This window comes from Rhinopithecus bieti, unplaced genomic scaffold, assembly GCF_001698545.2.
Source record: "Rhinopithecus bieti isolate Rb0 unplaced genomic scaffold, ASM169854v2 scaffold_10017, whole genome shotgun sequence".
NCBI lineage: Eukaryota > Metazoa > Chordata > Mammalia > Primates > Cercopithecidae > Rhinopithecus > Rhinopithecus bieti.
The window spans coordinates 804,031-820,199 of record NW_016806314.1 but is presented as its reverse complement, the minus strand read 5'-3'; the positions used below and the strand labels follow the sequence as shown (position 1 = coordinate 820,199).

At 49.9% G+C, this 16,169-nt stretch overlaps 1 protein-coding gene across 3 annotated transcripts in view; it reads right to left on the bottom strand.

Annotated features, from left to right (window-relative positions):
* Positions 1 to 11,477, bottom strand: part of TTC39A (tetratricopeptide repeat domain 39A) — a 58,253-nt gene extending 46,776 nt beyond the window's left edge. The window contains exons 1-2 of one of the 3 annotated variants that reach the window (XM_017875441.1): positions 11,367 to 11,447; positions 10,871 to 10,998 (exon numbers count right to left, since the gene is read on the bottom strand). In XM_017875441.1, the coding sequence (XP_017730930.1) occupies positions 10,871 to 10,956 (86 nt within the window). In that variant the 5' untranslated portion in view covers positions 10,957 to 10,998; positions 11,367 to 11,447. Of the gene's footprint in view, positions 1 to 7,590; positions 7,671 to 10,870; positions 10,999 to 11,366 lie in introns of those variants that run through there. The other 2 variants (XM_017875444.1, XM_017875442.1) reach the window with 2 other exon arrangements.
* Positions 11,478 to 16,169: the final 4,692 nt, after the last annotated feature.

Sequence of the window (16,169 nt, the reverse complement as noted above, 5' to 3'; positions counted from 1 at the left end):
GTGAGTCAAGATAGCACCATCGTATTCCAGCCTGGGCAACAAGAGTGAAATTCCATCTCAGAAAAAAAAAAAAAAAAAAAAGCCCGGCCTGGGGTACGCAGTCCCAGCTACTCCAGAGTCTGAGGCAGGAGGATCAATTGAGCACAGGAGGTTGAGGCTGCAGTGAGCCGTGATGGTGCCACCGCACTCCAGCCTGTGTAACAGAGCAAGACCCTGTCTCAAAAAAAAAAAAATAAAGAAAATAGCAGAGTGCTATATAAATGCCCTGGTGATGGTTGTGGTGTACCACTAGACACTACTTTCCTCCCCATTTCACAGATGAAAAATTAGCTCAGTAAGGGAAGCAGAAGAGCTGCCTTTAGAGCTGGAACTCTCCCCACACCACCACGGGGACAGTGATGCTGGAGCCACTCACCTGGTGAGTCAGCACATCAGAGTGGCCCACCCCTCAGGAGGGCCCCACCCAGGCCATTCCCAGCCCCCAGGAGCTCTGGCTCAGCCCCAGCGCAGGGGGGTCTGTGAGTCACCATCATCATTTCTGCCTCCCCAACTCAGGTGACCTTACTTGGATCACCTGTGTGTTCCCACCTTGAGGCGATGGGAGAGCATCCTGAGTCCTGGGTGCCTTCCTCCTGTCAGGAGACCTGTTTCCTGGTGCGTTACACCTGGGAGATACCAGGCCTGCTTTTCTCCCTCGTTTCCTCCCCAGCATGCAAGAACAAATCACCAGTGTCACCACACCTCTCAATCAACTGTAGTTGGAGACTGCAGGCCTGCCATGTTTGCTGTGCTGTTGTCAGAACCTTTGCTGTGCTGTTGCTGTGAAGAACCTTCACAGACTGCTTTCACCCGTGCCATTGTCAACTTAAGAAGGCCCTTAATATGGCCGGGCACAGTGGCTCATGCCTGTAATCCCAGCACTTTGGGAGGCTGAAGCAGGCAGATCACTTGAGGTCAAGAGTTCAAGAACAGCCTGGCCAACATGGTGAAACCCCGTCTCTACTAAAAATACAAAAAAAATTAGCCAGTGGTGGTGGTGGACACCTGTAATCCCAGCTATTCGGGAGGCTGAGGCTTGAACCCAGGAGGTGGAGCTTACAGTGAGCCGAGATCACACCATTGCACTCCAGCCTGGATGACAGAGAGAAACTCTTGTCTAAAAAATAAAAAAAAGAAGGCCCTTAATAAATACCTATTAAGTGAGACCTCAGAATGCCCTAGAAAGTTTGTAATAGCATCACCTCCCATCCTACAGATGAGAAAATAGAGGCTTGGACCAACATCTAGCCATAGCTTGAACCCAGGTCTTGATTCTTTATTCTCCAGGGAAAAGGGGAAGAAGAGAAGAAAGGAGGGGTGTTTTAAGTGGGAGAGGTCATAGAAATGGGGGATGCAGGTGGTGACACATGATACCATTGTTGTAGAAAGAGCTTAAGCCATGAAGTCAGCTCTGCCTGTACCTCTCAGAACCTCAGTTTTCCCATCTGTAAACCTGGGATAATAATCCCAAACTCTCAGGGATGCTGTGCGGATTACTGAGCATTATTTGGGTGACTCCTTCCCCCTTCTCAGCATCCATCCCAGCCCCTTCCTCCAGGCCTTTCCCTGGCATGAAGTGCCCCTCCCCAACACCTGCAGCCTCTGCCAGCCCAGATCCCCCCTCTTCAGACTCTAGAACCCTTCCTCTCCCACTGAACTACTGACTATAAAGCAGGTTTTCTTTTTTTGTTTTTTTTGTTTGTTTGTTTGTTTGTTTTTTTTTTTTTTTTTTGAGACGGAGTCTCACTGTCACCCAAGCTGGAGTGTAGTGGCCGGATCCTGGCTCACTGCAAGCTCCGCCTCCCAGGTTCACGCCATTCTCCTGCCTCGGCCTCCCGAGTAGCTGGGACTACAGGCGCCCACCACCTCACCCGGCTAGTTTTTTGTATTTTTTAGTAGAGACGGGGTTTCACCATGTTAGCCAGGATGGTCTCGATCTCCTGACCTTGTGATCCGCCCGCCTCGGCCTCCCAGAGTGCTGGGATTACAGGCTTGAGCCACCGCGCCTGGCAAAGCAGGTTTTCTTAAAGCGAGTGAGCCCCACCCTCGCAGGTTACAGGCTTGGGCTCGTTAGCAATTCGCAAGTGAACAGGCCCATCAACAAAGGGCCTTCGGAGGGCTGTGACAGTGACGGATCTTAAATATTTTCTGGCAAGGGCCTTTAAGGAAGGATCTATTCCTGCTCCTTGGGCAGGCATGGACTCTGCCCTCCACTAGCTATGTGACCTTTTGCAAGTCACTGCCTCATTCTGGGGCAGTTCCTCTTCCCACCAGATATAAAGGGGAGAGAAATTTGGGCCAAGAATTCAAGGGCTCTCCCTGCTCTGAGGGTCTGTGTTCTAGGATCTGGGCTCTTCTACCCAAGTCTGGTCTCGAGGAGCTGCTGAGGGTAGGTCTAAGGAAGGAGCCTGGGTTAGCACAAGGGACCAAGAACAGCTCTAACTGAAAAAAGGGGTCAGAGCTCTAATGAGGGGTTTCCAGCATTGAGTGGCATCCTTTCAGGGGTCAGAACTTGGGATGCAGAGCCAAGAAGATCTGGATGGACTCCTGGCCCCACTATGTCCTAGCTGAGCAGTCCCAAGGAACTCATCCAATTAGACAGTAGTTCAGAGAGCAGGTTTGAAAGCCAGGGCTTGCACCTGACACCCTGGGCCAGCAACCTCGTTTCTGAAATGGGGATGACGATGGCACCAACCTCATTAGGTTGTTGCAAGGATTAAATGAGCTACATATCTTTAGGGTATATGAGCTACCTGACACACTGCAGGTGGGAATAGAAATTGGCTCCATCTGCCTGTAATCCCAGGACTCTGAGAGGCCAAGGCAGGAGGATTGCTTGAGGCCAGAAGTTGGAGACCAGCCTTGGCAACATAGTGAAACCCCTGTCTCTACAAAAAATAAAAACTTAGCTGAGCATGGTGGCACACAACCATAGTCTGCTACTGTCTATTATCCACACAGCACCAGTCCCATTTGACCCTTAGGTCAGATCACATCACAACTCTGCTCAAAGCCCTGTAAAGGCTCCCCATGTTCCTCAGTGCAAAAACTAGTCTGTCTATGGCTCAGGAGGCCCTGCACAATCTGTATGCTCCCATCATCTCCCAACATCATTTCCCTTTATTCCCTCTCTTATTTCAGCCACACCAGCCTCCTTGCTCACCTGCAAATATGCCAGGCACATTCCTACTTCAGGCCCTTTGGACTCGCTATTCCCTCTGCCTGGAATGCTCTTCTCACACGATTCACTACTTCACCTTCTTCAGGTCTCAGCTCAAATATCACCATCTCTGTGAGGCCTTCCCTGACCATTCTGTTTGATACATTTTTTTCTGAGATGGAGTCTCACTGTGTCGCCCAGGCTGGAGTGCAGTGGCACAGTCATAGCTCATTGTAACCTCTGCCTCCCGGGTTCAAGTGATTCTCCTGCCTCAGCCTCCCGAGTAGCTGAGACTACAGGTGCCCCCCACCATGCACGGCTAATTTTTATATTTTTAATAGAGACTGGATTTCACCATGTCGGCCAGGCTGGTCCCAAACTCCTGACCTCAAATGATCTGCCCGCCTCAGCCTCCCAAAGTGCTGAGATTACAGGTGTGAGCCACGGCCCCCGGCCCCATTCTGTTTAAAGTTGAACCCCTGCCCCCATCCTCCCAGTTCTTCTGCCCTGCATTATTTTTCCACAGTGCTTGTTGTCATGTGACAGCTTTTGATTTTGCTTATTCATTTATTCTCCCTCTCCCCATTAAACTAAGTTCCACAGGTAGGGTTTTTGTTTGTTTGTTTTGAGTGGGGTCTCACTTTATCGCCCAGGCTGGTCTTGAACTCCTGGGTTCAAGTGATCCTCCCACCTCAGCCTTCTGAGTAGCTGAGACTCTAGGGACATGTGGTTGTGCCCAGCTTCATGAGTTTTTTTGTTTTTGCATTACTATTTTGTTCTCTAATATATTTCCAGTGACTAGAACAGTGCCTGCCTCAATAAAAAGGCTTGCTGCATAAAGTAATTTGCTAGAATACGGAAAAATATGAAGAAAGCAGAACACAAAATTAGCCACCTAATATTAAAAGGAAAACCCTGACATCTGTGCATGTTAGGAAGCATGAAGAGGTACTGAAGCCATTTCTGGGGGAGGTAGTACAATATAGTGCAGGGAATAGCATATTTGAATCTGAATTTTGGCTTCTTCACTATAATCCAGGGCAACACTCTTCACCTCCTTGTGCCTAACTTTCCTCATCTATTAAAGTGGAGAAAACAAGGCTTCCCTGGTCAGAGTTGTGTGGATTACAGATGATGCTACATGTCACATGCTGGCTGTTAGGGCACAGTCAAAGGCAGGTCTCTTTCATTACAGATCACAGAGAAAGGGGAAGAGAACATTCTGGAGGCAGCAGGCAAGTTCAGAAGGTGTCCAGGGGAGAGGAGCTGGGGCTTGGAGGGAGCAGTGGCAAGCAAAGGAGGAGAGAAGGGTGCCCACCCGAGTGCAGCACTGTCAAGTGGAGATTTATCTTCCTTTTTTTTTTTTTGAGACAGAGTCTTACTCTGTTGTCCAAGCTGTAGTGTAGTGGTGCGATCTTGGCTCACTGTAACCTCCAACTCCCGGTTTCAAGTGATCCTCCCACCTCAGCCTCCCAAGTAGCTGAGATTATGGGCATGCACCATGTCGGCCAGGCTGGTCCCAAACTCCTAACCTCAAATGATCTGCCCGCCTCAGCCTCCCAAAGTGCTGAGATTACAGGTGTGAGCCACGGCCCCCGGCCTGGCTAATTTTTGTATTTTTAGTAGAGACAAGGTTTCACCATGTTGGCCAGGCTGGTCTTGAACTCCTGACCTCAAGTGATCCACCCGCCTTGGCCTCCCAAACTGCTGGGATTACAGGTGTGAGCCACCGCGCCCAACCTGATTTATCCTCTTTTGAGTGGCTTGTCCTGTGCTCAGGGACAGCCCTTTGGTATGCCTTTCAACCACCCAGATGTAAAGCAATTGCTCACATACTCATTTACTTAGCAGTTTCTTTCAATCTGAGATTTAGCTACTGTATGTATCTGAGGAAGGATGTTTCTTAGCCCGAAATTAATTGAGTGGCAGCAGTGCTGCTTCTTGCAGGGTGTGGGTGCTGGTCAGAGCAGACCCTGTAAGAGGGAAGCTAAGGAGTAACACCTGAGGCTGCAGGAGGCAAAACAAATTTCACTCCCATGGGAAGAAAGGGAGCCAAAAGGAATGGAGTGTCTTAGCCCAGTTCCACGGGGATGGGGTCTCTGATGTCCTACCTAGTCCTAATATAATTGTCCTTTTGGCAGGGGGGTCATGGTGCAAAGGACCAGCCATTTATAGGGCAGGAAAGGATTTTACTTGAAAGTGGTAGATTTCTGCACTGCTGTTCACCTGGGAAAGACTGATATATTATTTTATAGCTGATCTTAGCATAAGAAAGGAAGGCTTGGGAATCTTGGGCTAAGAGAAAAATTCCTCTTTTCTCCTGGGAAAGAAGATGTTGGAAGACACATTGGGCCCTCCCAGATGTGGAAGTTCTACAGGAAGGCTCCTTCCAGAATGGCTGAGGGGAGAGGGCCATAACATCATAAAATCATCTGTCCCTCACTCCTTGCTGCCTAAGGTGTTTTTAAAAATTAAAGCCTGAACAGGCATGGTGGCTCATGCCTATAATCCCAGCACTTTGGGAGGCTGAGGTGGGAGGATCACTTGAGGCCAGGAGTTCACGACCAGACTGGGCAACATGGTGAAACCCCATCTCTACCAAAATAAATTAATAAATAAATAGATAAGGTATAGCCTGGCCGCAGTCAAGCTGCTGGGGAATTAAGGGAAGGGTCTGTCCCACCAATGGCGTGGGGTTATTGCTATAGAGTGACAGTTTGCATCCCCTCAACATTCATATGTGGAAATCCTTACGCCTAAGATGATGGTATTAGGAGGTGGGCCCTTTGGGAGGTGATTAGGCCATGGGTGCAGAGCCCTCATGAACAGGGTTGGTGCCCTTATAAAAGAAATTCAAGAGAGACTCCGCGCCCCTTCTTCCATGTGAAGACGCAGCAAGAAAGCACCATCTACGAGCCAGAAAGCAGGCCCTCATCAGATACTGAATCTGCCTTGATCTTGGACTTCCCATCCTCCGGAACTGTGAGAAATTTATTTCTGCTGTTTATGAGCTACCCAGTTTATGTTGTTTCATTATAGCAGCCTGAATGGGAGCGAATTAAGAAAGGTGATCTAGCAAAGTGCCTCGGCGACCATTCCCCCACTAGGCCAGGGTGGTGGTGGCAGTCAGGGAGAGAATGGCTGTGTTTGGCAAGGCTACAACACAGAAGAGTAGTGGGTGGCACAGGCCCCCAGAGGGGCCACAAGGGACCTTTCGGTTTTCAGATCTCAGCGCATCAAAAACAGCAGAGGGACTCAGAGGAATGGGCAGGGTGCTCCAAATATATCATAAGTTGGGTGTGTCATGAAATTACAGCTTTAAGGTCTGCTCTGTGGTCACATTTGCTAAATGCTGCCCTCCTCCCGCATCACGCCCCCTTTCTCCTCCCCTCTTCTACAGCCCATTGGCTGACTGAGGAGCCTCCTCCTGCTTGACCCCACCTCTCAGGGAACAGTGATTGGTTGAAGGAAGCACTAGTCAGAGTAGTCTCCTGAGCTTTTTCAGACTAAAACTGGTGAAGCCCTTCTTCTTCTTCTTCTTTTTTTTTTTGAAACGGAGTCTCGCTGTCTCCCAGGCTGGAGTGCAGTAGCTCGAGGATTACTGCAAGCTCCTCCACCTCCCGGGTTCACGCCATTCTCCTGCCTCAGCCTCCCGAGTAGCTGGGACTACAGGCGCCCACCACCACGCCCGGCTAATTTTTTGTATTTTTAGTACAGACAGGGTTTCACCGTGTTAGCCAGGATGGTCTCGATCTGCTGACCTGGTGATCTGCCCACCTCGGCCTCCCAAAGTGCTGGGATTACAGGCGTGAGCCACCGCGCCCGGCCTAGCCCTTCCTCTTATAATAATCACGTGCGCTGATATAGCAGTGTGCCAGGCTTTAGGTAAACTAGCTCATCCGATCCTCAAAACAATCCTGGGAGGCGAGTCCTAACATTACCCCTATTTTACAGATGAGGAAACTGAGGCACGAGAAGCTAAACAGCCTGTCAAAAGTCATACTGCTAGAAAGTCTCAGAGTCAGGCTTCAAAACCAGCCTAAGGCCAGGCACAGTGGCTCACGCCTGTAATCCCAACACTTTGGGAGGCTGAGGTGGGGGGATCACTTGAGGTCAGGAGTTTGAGATCAGCCTGGCCAACATGGTGAAACCCCGTCTCTACTAAAAATACAAAATTAGCCGGGCGAGGTGGCGCATGACTGTAATTCCAGCTACTCAGGAGGCTGAGGCAGGAGAACCCGGAAGGTGGAGGTTGCAGTGAGCCGAGATCGCACCATTGCATTCCAGCCTGGGTGACAAGCCTGTATGTATCTGAGGAAGGATGTCTCACAAAAAATAACACCTCCCCACCCCAGGCCCCCACACACACCAAAAAAACAAAACCAGCTTACGTGGCTCCAGAGTACTTCTCACTGCTTTGATTTACCATCCAGGACTTGAGCTTGAAAGTTGCTGGCAGCCATGTCTCGTACTGAGTGGAGAAGCAGGTGAGTGTTAGGAGAGAATGGAGCTGGCCACAGAGAGAAACTGCGTTGAGAGGCAGAAATCTTCAGGAAAGAACAAAGCCAATCAAGCACCTCAGATCACAGATTTGAAGAGGTTACAGGAAATGTGGCATGCTGGCAGAACTGAAGTTGCAACCCAAATCTGTTTCTCAATGACACCCAAAAGGACCTAAATGTTCCAAGTTTAAAACCCTCCATAGCTGATAGTGGGACAAAGGTTGCTTGAATATCTTTCAAGGTCTTGTCATCAGGGATTGAGGATCTGAGGGACCACAATGTGCCTCTCACACTAGAGCCCTCTCCTACCCCTTACAGTCATCCTCAGCAACAGGGGGCAGAGCAGAGTCCTGGGATTAAAAGCTTCAACGCTGTAAAACTTGGAATTTTAAATCACAAGTCTGGGAATCACAAATGCTACAACTCGCAGGATCTGAGAATCACAGAGGTCAAAACTCAGCACCGGCCTCAAGTCCAAATTAATTCCCAAGGAAGAGACCCCAAAGCCACCCAAGGATTCCAGCCACCAAATTAGAAACTCCCAACCTAGAAGCATCTGAGAGCTCCTCCAGCTCAGGCTCAGGAGAATTCAGGCTCAAGAGCAGGAATTCTGACTAAAGCAGTCCTAGCAGGCCTCCAGCCTCCTAGGCTGGGCCTCTCCAGTCTTGAGGAGGCCCCTCCCTCCCACAGCAGATCTGCCACTCAATTACTCTCTCCAAAGCAATCTGCCTGTCTGTATACTCCCTTTTAGTTTTGGTGCTGTCTCCTACCACGAGTGGGCGCTTCTACCATGACTTAGCTATGGTATGGCTAAGAAGGGCCTGATTCGTAGACTGAGTAGGGGGGTGGTCCCCACTGTAAGATGCATGGGCGTTAGGAATGGTCCACTTTCCTTTTCCCAGCAGTTCCCAGCTACCCAATCCTGGTGCCTGGAATCCCACAATTGACTCCCAAACCTTTCAGAATCCCCTCTGCTCAATGGAAATACCCTGGAAGGAAGATTATCTCATACCAGTAACCGAGAAGGAAGTGAACACCGAATATGCCCCAGGGACTGTTAGGTCCTTTACAAATGACTTCAATAGATCTTTCCACAGCTCAGAGAGTAGCTATTATTTTACAGCTGAGGAAACTGAGGCTCACATAGATCAGACAATGAATCAATGTCAAAGAGCCAGTAAGTAAGCGGCAGAGCAGTGGTTGAGCACCCCTCCACATCTCCATCCTCCTGCCAAGTTCTTTGCCCTTGGCTATGCTGTGGGACACAGGGTGGTGTGGTGGGCGAGGGGTGAAGGTGGAGAGGTCACAGGTCCTGAGCTGGGATAATGGAGTCCCAGGTTTGAGCCTCGGGTGTGAGACCTTGTGTGGGCAACCGGGAGTTGTCCACACAAATTCTCTGGGTATTTGTGCCCAGCAAGTTCCGGCTGAAGTACAAAGGCGCATGTGCGCGGGCTCACAGTGCACTTCCTCACACAGGCCCACTGGGGGATGTGGAGGCCTCTGCTTGACCAGAGACCACCCCCACACCTTCTCCTCAGCCTGTCCCTTCACTGCTTCTCAATTCTTCCTTCTTAGAGTCTGTCTCACATTCCCTCCATTCTCCTAACCCACACCTCAGCATCTCTCTCCTGGACCATCACGCCAGCCTCCCCTCAGCTCTCCCTGCACACTGAGAGGTGAGTAACATACACACACAGGAGACCCCGAAAGCTCCCAGGTGCTCACAGGATGATGCATAGCTGGATTCTCCCAGGCAGGGCAGGTCCTGGAAGGCAAGAAAGCCATGTGGCCCAGAGATCTCGTGCTCCTCAGAAATCATCCCCTCATGTCCTCATCAAAACCGAAATGCACTCCGAGCCCCATTATGTGCTGTGCTCTGGGAACATGGGGACAAATGAGCCCTGTCCCCTTTCCATAAGTAGTGGAGAAACAGAAAAGGAAGAGGTGACAGTGATCCAGCATTGAAATGGTCTGTCCACAAAAATCCTTTCTCCATAGGACAGCATGGTCATCTTTAAATAAGTAAATGCCCTGCTAAAGCTCTCTAGTGGTTTACCACCACACAGTGAAACCTAAATTCCTGGTCCTGTTTGTTCTGGCCAGCCTGCTTCCTGGGTCTCAGTGATCTTCCATCACTCGCCCTCCTTTCTTCTCAGACACAGCTCAGGCTTTGATGTGAGCTAACCTGCCTGCAATGCTTCAGCACCGCCAATGTTACTGTGCATCACATTATCTTATTGTATACCTCGCCCAGCATCCATTTTCTGATGTTTACTTGTTTGTCTACTTGTTTATGTCTCTCTCCCACTAGAACCTGGTCACTAAGAGCAGGACCTATATGTCTGAAGTAACACCATACCTGCAGTGCCTAGTACAGTGCTGGCCCAGCACACCAGTGCTCAACAATGTGCGCTGAAAGGCTGAATGAGAGCCGCCAAAGGGTGGTGGAGAGCCATGGAAGGGTTTTATTTTCTTTAATGTTTTTTCCTTTATTTATATAGAAATAGGGTCTTGCTATGTGTCCTAGGCTGCTCTCAAATTCCTGGGCTCAAGCGATCCTCCCGCTTGGCCTCCCAAAGTGTTGGGATTACAGGCATGAACCACTATGCCTGGCCCATGGAAGGGTTTTAAAGTAGAAAATGGCTTGGTCTGGTTTTTGCTTTAGAAAGGATGTGTAGAAAGGGAGAGCCTGGAGGAGCTGGGGAAGGGGGCCTGATGCAATAGTCCAAGGAGAATAAACAGCTTTGAGAGACATTGAGAGGTAAAATCAACAGGACTTGTAGACGGGGGTGGGAGTAAGGTAGGGAGTTGTCAGGGATGACTCCCTGGTTTCGGGCTTGGGCAACCATTCACTGACACGGGGACACCGGAGGAGGAACAGGTTTGGGGCTTGCCAAGTTTGAGGTATTCACAGGACAGTTGCATTCCCCTCTCCCTGGCACAGCAGGGTGAACTTTAAAGATGTAAGTATAAAGGGAAGGGCTGAACCTCAGAAGATGTAAATATGCAGGGAGGGCTGAACCTCCAAAGAGAGGTCAGGCCTGTCGTCCCCTCTCACAGGAGCACAACTGGGGCCCACTAACTTATCCCGGAGGTAGGGCCAGCTAGGGAGGTGGCTGACACACCCTGGAGGGCTCGTCTTGGAGGAGCTGGGGTGCACATAACTCACCCTGGACTGGGACTGGAACCCAGGAGTTCCCCCACCTGCTCCTCGGATGTGGACAACCCCTCAGGGACACAGGGCCCTGGCTTCATCTGTCCGGGCACACAGCGTGCCCACACTTGGCTCACGCAGACCTGGGGAGAACCAGGTGAGAGGATGGAGGGCTGAGCGCAGACGCCGCTGCCCACACCTGACCGCCAGCCCCGCCTGAGGTCCCGCTCACCGAGTTGCCTTCGCAGATGGCCCGCGTTTTGCGACACTGAGCGGCGCTCAGGTGGGACCGCGTCTACCCTCCCCAGTCCCCGCCCTGCTGGGGCGAGGAGAGAGAGCAGGGGCGCACGGCGCTGCCCCTCCCGGGCCTCCGGCCGACCCCCACGCCCAGCAGCCGCAAACCCTTTCCCCAGCTGTGCCCCTCAGCTGTTTCCCCGACCTCGGTTGGGTCCTCCGGCGGCCCCTTGGTCCCGTCCGCGCCTTCTGCCGAGTCCCCGCCCCTGCCCGGTACCTGCGGTCGCTTTTCCGGGAGGCCGCCTCCTTCCAGGTGGTCAGAAAGGCCATGGGCACTGAGCGGGCTCGGACGAGGGCGCGGGCGGCCCCCCGCGGCTGCGGCGGCTACGGTGGCAGCACCTGGACGAGGCGGGCAGGGCGGGACCTGTGGCTCCTCCCCGCCCTGGACCGGCGCCTCCCTGCCCCAAAGTGGAAGGGCGTAGGTGTCCCTGGAGCGGGCCTGAGTTCCCTAGGCAAGCCCACTCCCACCCAGGACCAGAAAGGACTCCGAACACTCCGAAACCCCTCACTGGGCACCGGGAGAAACGGAGCTCCAGGCTTTGTCCAAGGTCACAAGGGGGCCAGCGGCGGGTCTCCCACTCTGTCCAGATCCCAGCCTCCAAACTGAAGGGGACGCACGATGGCCTTACCAGGGTCCCTGCGGGACATAGCAGCACCACCGACCCTGTTCCCTCCTCCCTACATGCAGAGCCAGTTTTGCTAGGGCCTCGCCTGAATGGGGTCATAGGCTCGGGACTGAGTCAAATGCTAGGCACAGAGCACCAGCAGCAGGGGACTGATAGGCAGGGAAGTGGAGAGCAGCTGTCTGGGCCTGAGGGTGGAGGCTGCAGGCCAGGCCAGGCCCTGGAGTGACCCACTTCACCGACTTCTGAGTCCAGTCCCTCGTGGCAGGTTGGGGGACAGAGAAGAATGAGCCACAGCTCCATCTCCATATTTTATCTTAGGCCGTGTACATTTTTGGTTTTTATTTTAAATTACCACCACCAAGCAGAATCAGCTCTGGAGCAAGAGGATCCCCCAGCATGCAGTCCAGGGGCTTTTATGGGAGGCCTAACTAAGGACACGGAGTAGGGGAGCACCGTGAGGAGGCATTTGAGAAGGCCTGCTCCAGCTCTAGTGTGAAGATTGGATTCAGGGACCCCTGGAGACTTAGCTCATCAGAGAAGGTGGGGGGTGGAACACAGGGCAGGGTGGTTTAAGGCCCATTTTTGTTTCCTTCTGAGCTGGGTCTGTATCCTAGGTACTTGTGCAACACAAATCTTGTGTCCAATAAGTGGTGACTGGTTCTCACATGTCAGGTGTTCTCTCGTGTGTCAAGCCCTGAGCCAGGCAGTTTACACCAATTCTTATTTATCTACATCTTATTACATACTCACTTATCCCCATTTTACAGTTAATGAAACAGGTTCAGAGGGGTGAACGACCTTTCCTGAAACCAATTTGTGAAGTCAGGTCTTACACCCAGGCTTCTCTGCCCAATCTGGTATTTTCCTCCCACCCAGCCTATGAACAATGGGTGGGCTGAGCACGGAGTGGGAGACCCTGGGCAAAGCTGCCCAGAGGGCAGAGGCTCCAAGGACCATTTGGGCAATTTCTCTCACTCTTCCCCAGTAGGCAGCAGAGAACATATGACCTTTCACTCTTTCACTCATATCATGGTTTTTACAGATCAACAAGGGCCTGAGAATGCTGCTTATCTGATCACAAAGCTAGAGCTTCTAAATCTGGAAATTCCAGTTACAGTATGCCCAGGGATCCAAACCCCTTAGTCCAGAGCCTTGTCCAGCTTGGCCAGCACTAGGCACTTAGATAATAGCCAACTTTCTCCTGGGTTCACAGGCAAGAAGAGGCACAGGACCTTGGAAGCCTGACCTCCTATGGGTCCAGAGCCCAGTTTACTGTTAAAAGGATTAATCTCACCAAGCCTCTCAGCCCACGGCCAGCACCACTTCCACCAGGAAGCCATCCAGGATCTCCCCATTGGAGCAGTCTCTCCCTTTTCAGAGGTTACATTTTAATCTGTCTCCCTCACAGCATTTAGTATTACGTATTTTAAAATCCTTGGATAAGTTATTTACAATGGTATTTCAGATTTTTCTCTGAAGGTAGAGACAGTATCTCGTGTCTTCTACAGAGCCCAGCACTATTGCTGTACATAGTAGGTACTCAATGGTGAGTAAATAAAGAAGGAACTAATATCTATTAAGCTTCTACCCAGTGACAGGCACTATGCAGAGAGCCTTTACAGGTCTACCTCTAATCTAGACAACTGTTTTAAGAATATCTGGGTCAGAAGTTTAGAAGTGTTCCTAAGATCAAATCAGGAGCTGGAATTCAATCCCGGGGTTCGTAATCTTCAAGGCTTCTTTCTTCTTCCTCATCTGTTTAGAATTATGTTACTTGGGCACTATTTTAAACTCTTCACATGTGCCAACGCATTTAATCCTCAAAATAATCTTAACATGTATGTTCTTTTACAATCCCAATTTTATAGTTGAAAAAGTGAGGCAGAGAGGAATTAATTTTCTCAAGATCACACAAACTAGTTAAGTGGCAGAGCTAGAACTCAACACACAGCCCGACTTGAGGGTCTGTATCTTAACCCCAGCCCTAGCTTTCCTGTCACGCAAGTTATTAGGTGCACAAAGCATTTACGAGCCACTTTTTCAAGCTTATTTTGAATCACGTAATAAACCCAAGGTAGAACAGGTTTTATTCTTCTCATCCTCCCTTCCACTGGAGCCACACTGCTTAGGTTAAAATCTTGGCCCCACCACTAGGTATCCACACAACCAGGTAAGTTACTCCACCTCTTTGTGTGTTTTCTTATCAGTAAAATGAGGATAATAGCACCTATTACAATGGTTGTTGTAAGGATTAATGCAAGCAAAACAGAACAGTGCTGGACACATAGTGTGTGTTACCTGCACCTCCTATAGTGATAGTTTTATCCAGAATCAGAGGGCAATGAAGGGTTCTATATAAATGAACTTCCAAGACAACTGAAGTTTATCCTCTTTATTCAGATTCACATTTTCCGAAAATGTATTGTTACCTCTTCTTTTTAAACATGGGCATGGCAGCTCTTAGTGAATATCTGCCATGTAACAGAAACCATGACTTTGTATTCATCATCTTTTTTTTTCAGTGTCTCGATCTGTTGCCCAGTCTGGAGTGCAGTGGTGTGATCACAGCTCACTGCAGCCTTGAACTCCTGGCTTCAAGTGATCCTCCCACCTCAGTCTCCTGAGTAGCTAGGACTTCAGGTGCATGTCACTGTGCCTGGCTAATTTTTAAATATATATATACTTTTTTGTAGAGACAGAGTGTTGCTATGTTGTCGAGGCTGATCTGGAACTCCTGGAATCAAGCAATCCTCCTGCCTGGGCCTCCCAAAATTCTGGGATTACAAGCATGAGCCACCACACCCAACCTGTATCTATCATCTTTAATCCTGGCAACAATCCTGTAAGGGAACTGTTATCCCTGAGGACCACAGAGGTTAAGATTTACCCAAAAACACACAGCTAGGAAATGGTAAGACCAGAATTTAGGCCCATGTTCATAAAACTCCAAGGTCTGGATTCCCTCTACAAGGCCAGGAACTTGCTCAGGAAGCTGAGATGTATCAGGGTTTTCTTTTGCTTGTATGCGGTTAAGGCAGTATGCTACAAGGGAGCAAGGGTGGAGGGCTCCTAACCTGCTTCTACCCATTCTAGGTCCAGAGTTTTGATTCAATTAAGTACAGCCTCTACCCCATCCAGGTCTCTGTATGTCACAGTGCCTAGAAGGATCTTTAACTCATGTAGAGGCCCACAATCTGGAGGAGAACAAATCAGGGTTGTCTTAGTCCTGACAAGTCCAATCATCATTAAAAGGCCCACAGGCTGAGCAAGCAGTTCAGTTCAATCTCTCCCGTGTGTCTTATAGAGCCTCGGAGGGGTGTGGGGTCTCCTCTGTGCTCGATGAGGGCCTGAGTTGCTGAGTCTTGCACACCTGCTCTTAAGAGCAGTCCTTTGAGCATACGTAGCCGCAGAGAGCAAAAGGCAGTCCAGTGTGGTAGAAGAGTAAGTCTCACAGCAGAGGCATCTGGGTTGGAACCTGGCTTGTCCAGCTGTGAACCTTTCCTAGGTTGGGGTTTCTTGGCCAAATTGCTTCCATCTCTCTATACCTCATATTTTCTATTTAAGTGTCATAGAGAATAAATTATACATTTATTAAGAACCTTAGTGCCAGGCTCAGAGAAGGTCCCCAGTAAGTGTCAGCTTTTTCCCATTTCTTTTCCTTCCCACAAACTAACTCAATCAAGTTCTGACTCCAGAGGAAACAGGATGGAGAGGCTGTAACTAAGCCCTTAGGTCTTGGGCAGCTGCACACATTCTATACACTTAGTGCAGTGAGGAGAGAAAAATGGGTGAGGTCTTTCTGTAGTTTTCCCCACTCCCATGAGATAATCTTTTATATCATTCACCTGGATACGTAACTTTAGGACTTACATTCCTTTGGAGAGATTATAAAAAATAAATGGCTTTCAAACATTTTATCTTGTGACCTAGTACATATTCAATAATGAATTCTATTTCATGATTTTAAAAATGATGCTCATTAACATACTGAAAAATTTACATATAATGGATCAAAGCAAAGATATGCAAAGTCACCCTAAAGAGGCATTATAGTTACCCAACTAGTCAAACCAGACTGTAACCTGATTAAAGATATTAGTCTGAAAAATGCATCCATGACAGGGGCCCAGGCATCCCTGGCTGCAGAGATCAAGCGGTGACTCAGAGGCAGGAGGTATCCAACCACCAGCAAGGGAGGAGTCATGTTCAACCAATTGTGGGCACTCCAAGTCCTGTGGCAACTTTATTTTTACTGGAAAGTGCCATTCGGGTCTTTATATCAGTCCCTGTGAAATTTCTTAATAGAGGCCGGGCGCGGTGGCTCAAGCCTGTAATCCCAGCACTTTGGGAGGCCGAGACGGGCGGATCACGAGGTCAGGAGATCGAGACCATCC